The sequence below is a fragment of the Phalaenopsis equestris genome, unplaced genomic scaffold, assembly GCF_001263595.1.
Source record: "Phalaenopsis equestris unplaced genomic scaffold, ASM126359v1 Scaffold000002, whole genome shotgun sequence".
Classification (NCBI taxonomy): Eukaryota; Viridiplantae; Streptophyta; class Magnoliopsida; order Asparagales; family Orchidaceae; genus Phalaenopsis; species Phalaenopsis equestris.
The window spans coordinates 1,677,051-1,684,639 of NW_018164444.1; the positions used below are offsets into that span (position 1 = coordinate 1,677,051).

At 33.1% G+C, this 7,589-nt stretch overlaps 1 protein-coding gene across 1 annotated transcript in view; it reads left to right on the forward strand.

Moving 5' to 3' along the window:
* Positions 1-3,719: 3,719 nt before the first annotated feature.
* LOC110032648 (cytokinin dehydrogenase 3-like) overlaps positions 3,720-7,589 on the forward strand; it is a 54,655-nt gene continuing 50,785 nt past the window's right edge. Inside the window, exons 1-4 of the mRNA XM_020736346.1 lie at positions 3,720-5,486; positions 5,586-5,713; positions 5,864-6,121; positions 6,196-6,458. Coding sequence (XP_020592005.1) covers positions 4,865-5,486; positions 5,586-5,713; positions 5,864-6,121; positions 6,196-6,458 — 1,271 coding nt within the window. The 5' untranslated portion in view covers positions 3,720-4,864. The remainder of the gene's footprint in view (positions 5,487-5,585; positions 5,714-5,863; positions 6,122-6,195; positions 6,459-7,589) is intronic.

The following is a 7,589-nucleotide window of genomic DNA, read 5'->3' on the forward strand; positions in this document are numbered from 1 at the left end:
ATCCAAGTCACTTTTATATTCAACAATATATATATATATATATATATAAAGTTTATAGCCAAATGTGAAGAGTTGGAGATCAATGCTTTACAATTTCTAATGTATAGCCAGGATGTGAATTCCCTGAAATAAAAAATTATTCATTCTTATTTGAGATCAAATGTATGTGTTTTATGTTTTATCTTTCATAAAGAAATTAAGATCCATGTTATATACATTGAGCCATTCTTTAACTTGATATAGAGATCTTACTAAAATGTATCTTCATAACTTTCTATTTTAGTGGAACTATGAATTATTAGTCACAAGCAAGGAATTTTGGTTGACCATGTTAACCTAATATTTTTGCAAGTGTGGTTCAACTTTTTGGGTAGCTCTAACAATTTTACTTTATATATATGTACAAACATACTCAACATATTATAATCCATATATTTAATTGTGGCTATTGGCAGTATTTTAATACAACGAGTTGATTTAGCTTTTCAATCCTAAAGTCATTAATTAAATTTACACTTAATTGTTTAATCTTCTTCCAATACATTAGTTAGGTTTTATATTGATGTTTCATAGGTCCTTTCTTATAAAATTTTTTTGTAGACAATATCATCAATATTTTATTGTTGTTTCCTAATGTAATTTTGATGGATTGATTGGTAAATATGGTGCTAATAGATCCAATACATCACTATTAACATAAGCGATAAAATGTTCTTTTAGTAGAAATGTGAAGGGTATTTTTTGCTGATGTGACGGTCATTCAACTTGATTTCATTTGTTATGTTTATCTCAAGTCCAACATCAATTTTATTAAAAAAATTTCAATTATTATCAAGATAATTGATTCTAATTTAAACTATCACAAAAAACATTGAGATATTCAACTAACATCATATTACCATTTCTTAGGACAAATTAGTTATGCAATATGATCATAGATAGAGCCTTATGAAGAGAAGTAATATATCTTCATAAATCAACTGAATTAAAAGATCAAACCACTTTCACCATTTGAATCATTTCTTAATAATTCATTTCATGCATCTCAAACTATTTTATTAATTCATCAATGTGGAGAAAAATTCTTCGACAATTTTTATTAAAATTTTTTTCAATAAAAAATATTTATTTTAAATCTATTAAAAAAATTATATGCTCCTCAATAAAAGATATCAATTGAGTAGTAACTTTTAGTTTAGTGAAACTAAAAGTTCATTTTTTTTTCAAATAAAATGTTTCTCAATATTTTGCATATCTTTGAATCATCTATTTTATTTTACTTACTACTATTGAGTAATGTGTGACAAATGTTTCTCAATATTTTGCATATCTTTGAATCATTTATTTTATTTTACTTACTATTATTGAGTAATGTGTGACAGAGATGTCTCATGCAAATAAATTATTCTCAATATTAAACATCTCAATCTTCTTGGTCTACTCTTTATAAAATATAACTAATTTATTCATATAGTTCTTCTCTAAAACTATAAGAACATCATTGTCTATGATAAGTTCTTGGGGTTCTTTAGCATTCATCTTGAAATTTAGATTGAAACTATTGAAAAGCTGAGAAACTATCTCATTTTCTTTTATCTATAGATGTTTCTCCAATAGATCAACAATTTTCCTTTCCTGTTTATTATATATATTACTCTATCAAAAGTTAAAAATAACTCCACAACATCAAACATACTTACCCGAAATATAGTGGTTGAGGGGGTAATTTACCACCGTGAGGTCATGAGTTTGAATCACACATATTGTCATTTGGGCTCAACTATCTAAAAAAACACGCACCAAAACTTTTGCTACTTAATTGATAATTGTCAGGTGGCCAATAACTATCTACTTTAATTTAAGAAAATTTTTTATTAAATGATATCTTTAAATTTTTTAGGGTTTTATAATATGTACAGAATCCTTCTCTTTTATTTTTATTGATGTAAGGATTCAAATAAAGGAAGATGTGATATTTCATAACATAAAATTTGAAGAAGGCATAGATGAATAAGATGGGATAATGATAAAATAAATCAAATAAAATGAATAATACGGTTCGTTCTGAAAAACTTATCAATTTATAGGTAATAAAATTATTTAAGAAATATAATTGAATAAAAAATCCATCTAAATGATCAAGTAATGGTTATACATGTGTATATTAAGACAAAAAACTGTAAAACCTATATAAATAACTTTTTAATATAAAATACTCTTTTTAGTGAGATGAACAATTTTATTCATGAACTATCAAATTAACATGGATTTCCTCACCAAATTTAAAAATTGGTATAGCAAGAAAGATTTAGTAAGTTGATTTATAACTAGTGCATATTTAATGCATAGACGATTATTTGAGTCTACATTCTCCACTTCCACTTAAGTGTAAAGAAAATGAATGTTCTATATTTAAAGTAAGAGTTAAATTGGAATTCATTGGCATAACATCCTTACTAAAATGCTAGCAGTGGTTTCATTTAAGAACCTATATATATCAAAATTACAGAAGGGTCAAATAATAGTGTATCTAATATAACATATAAGAATATATTGATATACAACATGTTACTATTTGATATTGCTTGAGCTCTTATTCTTCCTAGTAATAAAAGAGTACCTAACTCTCTCATTGCGGATGTGAGCCTCAAAACTAAACCTCTATAAACCTTTTAATCTTCAATATATTATTATTTACTCTTCTTAAATTATATTTTTTATTATATTAGCAAAAATTTTCTTATCAAACTCTTGAATAAACTTCATTTCAATTACTGCTTTTTAGAGTGACAAAAATTTTCCACTGCTCATAAAGATACACTAATACGTAACATCATGACATACTAAGAAGTTATACATACTCATAAAATATAGCAACATGAAAGCATAAACATGATATAATTGTCAAAGCTAGAACTTTTACATTTGGACATAATTTCTTAAGATTACTTGTCCAAACTAATAAAATCATTGTAATGCATGCTCTTTTATGAATAGCTTTTTTGGCATCATCTTATGCTAATAGATTCCAAAGCACAATCTCATAGCTTTGGTATCTGCTAGCTAGCTACTCTTTCTTCCTTCCACCATGAATGGTAGTGTAGCTGATCATTACACTACTAAATTGGAAGAAAAAAATTGAGAGTTTGCTTCACAATGTTTACACCATCACATTCAATTGCCTCCACTTGGCTTGACTTCATAAGTTGTACTTTTGGTGTGATGGTTGAGGACCAATCATTACTCCACAGACAATCATAACTAAAGAGTTATTAAAGACTTCATCTATATATATATAGAGTCAAATAATACTATTATTTTAACCTCTTTTTTGATCTCACACAATCTCATACTCTATATTCAAATCATTAAAACATTTTTTTATTATAATAAACTGACTCATGACCTAGAAAAGAAATCTCCCACAATGGTGAAATCATGTCACAAGTGGCTCCAATTCAAAGAATGCATATTAGCATTCTAATTTATTATTTCATTTTTAAATCACACATTCACTCAACTCATCATCTCATATAAAACTTTTTTCTAAGGTCATCCGCATCTCATGTAATAATTAATGAATTTGAGACCAAATGATTAAAATAAAATAACCCAAGATATGATGAAATGAGAAATATAATACCATGCCATACCAACCAATGCAAGATCTAACCATAATTTTTGTCCTGATCAATAAAGGGTAACAGAGGCATAATAATGGGAATAAAGAGACTGTTTCGATCGGAGTCATCCGTCCATCCTCCTCTGCAACCAAGAAGGTTGGCACTCGTCATTAGAACAAAGAGCTGGCTCAGCGATTCCGACCAGAAAATCTATTGCCATCCAATCTCTGAAGAGGCAGAGGGGAGGGGTGGGGGGGACCTCAGCAGCTTTAGAGAAACAAGAAGGGGAACAGAGGATTTCAGAGATCCAAAAGATTTTGGATCTAAGTGTGTCCATCACCTTTGACAGGTTTAGGTCAATGTAAGCATGGAGGAATGGGTAGGCACAGCCTGTATTCATAGGTGAGTCGGCCAAACCCTTGCCGACGGGAATTAGCCTCTCGCCATTAGAGCTCCTTGAGCTGGTCATGGGTCCACTAGAACATCCTGCATGTCAGCTTCCATGGCTGAGGGGATGAGGACAAGAATATAACGAGTCAGAAAAAGATCTTTTCTTTCTTTCTTTGGAGATAGACCCAGTCCAGAAGAGAGAGAGGGTGGGAGATGGTGAAGAGTTGCACATGAGGGCTGTGGGGGGCTCTGTGCAAAGCAGGGTCCCATGAGATTCGATAGCAGGACCTGAAATCGTCCCTAAACCCCACAGGCACAGAGCCATCTATAAAAAAAACCAACTTTTTAGAAAGATAGCAGCGAGATCTAACCTTCTGCTCTTTATATTGACAGCAGAGTTCTGTGCTTGTCCTGTCTCTCTTTCCTTCTTTCTCTGCATCTTTCCTTTTTACTCTGGATCTCTCGCTGGGTGTAAGCATATCATGAGTGGTTTTGGTATGTGAAATCTTCTTTTTCATCTGCTTCTTATTATAAAGGCTGGCAGTGCATTTACTCCTCTACGAAAAGTCGAAACCTTCTCCAAAACCCATCCTTTATCTTCCTCCCTCCTTGGTTCTGCAAGGTCTTCGCTATCATAACTACTCTCTTAGCTTTTGTCTTCTTCCTTCCATCTCTGGTTTACTTGACTAAAACCCGAAAACAAAGCTAAGCAACCTTACGTTGATTTTGTGTTTTTGTTCCATCTACATGTTAGTCTGAACTATAGGGGGAAAAATTAAAAGAGAGAAACAGCTATTTCTGTGGTGTTTTCCCTTTATTCTCCGTGCTAAAAATCTTTGGTTTAATCTCCAATGGAGTTCATTTTCTTCTACACCAGGTTTAATGGGCTCCTCATCCTTCTCACCCTCTGTTCCCTTTGCAACTTCATACAGAGTCCCATTGAAACCATCTCTCTGAACTATTTAAAAGCCACAAGCATGGCTTTCGGCAGCCCTTTGAACTTCCATGAAAGCACGAGCACAGCTTCTGTGGACTTCGGCAGGTTCATCTTCAACATCCCTTCTGCAGTTTTCAGGCCGAAGTCATCAGGAGACATTGCAATCCTCCTCAGCTTTCTCTCAGCTTCTTCTTCTACCACGATCTCAGTTGCAGCAAGAGGAGCTGGTCACTCTATCCATGGCCAAGCACAGGCTCCTGATGGCATTGTCATTGAGATGGATTCTCTCCCTTCCACAATCCAAATTCACAAATCCATGGATGGAGAAGAGGGATTCTCTTATGCTGATGTGAGTGGTGGGGCCTTATGGGTGGAGCTTTTGGAGGAAGGCTTGAAGCTTGGCTTGGCTCCAAGGTCTTGGACCGATTACCTCTATCTCAGTATTGGTGGCACTCTTTCAAACGCTGGAATCAGTGGCCAGACCTTCAAATATGGCCCTCAGATCAATAATGTCCTCCAGCTTGAGGTGGTGACTGGTAAATAAGCAGCAGAAACCATACTATTTTTCTTATTTATGAATCATAAATTTCGATATGAATAAAACTAAATTCTAATCTTTTTTTTTTTATATAAAGGAAAGGGAGAGATTGTTACATGCTCTCCTACCCGAAGTGCAGAACTTTTCTATGCAGTTCTCGGTGGGCTTGGTCAGTTTGGAATCATAACAAAAGCAAGGATTTTGCTCCAAGATGCTCCGCAGCATGTATAATTACTAATACTTCATTTCTTTTAATTGTCCATAATTTGGGCAAAATTTTATACCTGTTTTAATTGTCCATAATTTGGGCAAAATTTTATACCAGTAAATAAACATCTCTGATTAACGCAAGAAAATATTTCTGATTTGGCATAGGTGAAATGGGTGAGAGCATTGTATGATGATTTCAAGACATTTACAGAGGACCAAGAGCTTCTGATTTCGCAGCCAGAAAAGGTGGACTATGTTGAAGGATTCATTGTTCTTAATGAGAATTCTCTCCACAGCTCCTCCATGGTCTTCCCAGATCAGCTGAACTTCATCCCCGAGCTCCAGAAGAACACTTCCAAGGTTTATTACTGCATTGAGTTTGCAGTACATGAACACAAAGCTGAAGAAATCAACACAGAACAAGTAATTATAAAAGTCAGAATTAATTTATGTAAAACCATTGGATTTACTGTTTGATTTTTATTTTTTGGTCTTAGGTGGTGGAGGAGATAACAAGTAAATTGAGATTTCTACCTTCGCACATGTATAGTGCTAAAGTCAGCTATTATGATTTTCTGAATAGAGTGAGGATGGAGGAAATGAGCCTCAGAGAGAAAGGTTTATGGGAAGTGCCCCACCCATGGCTTAATATGTTTGTCCCAAAGTCTGGGATTGAAGAGTTTAAGGACTTGCTGCTTCAGAGTATCTCCAAGCAAGATTTTGAGGGCCCAATCCTTCTTTATCCACTCCTCCATGACAAGTATTACATTAAATACTCTCTCTCTCTCTCTCTCTCTCTCTCTCTATTAGAGAATATTACTTTTGGAATCCACACACAGGGATTGGTGGTCTTGCGGTAGTATTATGATGATATTCACCACAATATCACCTCAATACCATCAAATTCACGCATATCCATCCACATCTATTATGTCTACACGTAATACCTTCGGCTCTTATCTTTATATTTTCTTAGCTAAAATTTAATCTTCACAATTCTTTTGACTTTGCATGTTTAACACCCAAGTTGTAATTTTTACACAGCAAGAAGTTAAATTGCTCGCAACACATCAAAAATACTATTTCATTTGAAATAGGTGATAGATATGTAAATACATGAAAATAACTAGAGTGAAGAGTCATATTTTAAAATTTCTCTTTTAAACTTTTATGTAAGAGCAATCAAGATGAATACTTCAGCCATTAATACTAAAATGGAGCATTTACATATGTACAACCTTAATTCTGATGTATTTACATATTTAACCCCGTAATTTTTATATTAATTACTGGCACATCAGATCTCATCATTCACAAATTTAACATTACGCTATTTCTGTTTTATTTTTCTTCTTTTTTTAAAATGGAAGTAAACTACGCCTTTCATGCACAAAAAAATTAGGTGATATATGTGTAAATCCCCAAATTTAGGGTTCGTGACGCCGTCGTACCGTTTGGTTCTCGCTTTTTGTCAGTTTATCCAAAATTGTATTTGAGTTTTTACACTAAACGCAGACCGCGGGACGACTACCACGGCGTTTTATCCTGAAAAGAAACCCCGTAATTTTTATATTAATTACTGGCACATCACATCTCATCATTCACAAATTTAACATTACATAAATAAGTACGCTATTTCTGTTTTATTTTTCTTCTTTTTTCTAAATGAAAGTAAACTACGCCTTTCATGCACAAAAAAATTAGGTGATATATGTGTAAATCCTCAAATTTAGGGTTCGTGACGCCGCCGCACCGTTTGGTTCTCGCTTTTCGTCAGTTTATTTAAAATTATATTTGAGTTTTTATACTAAATGCAGGCTGCGGGACGACTACCACGGCATTTTATCCTGAAAAGGAACATTTAATCTGTAGCTGCTTAGTATTAAATATT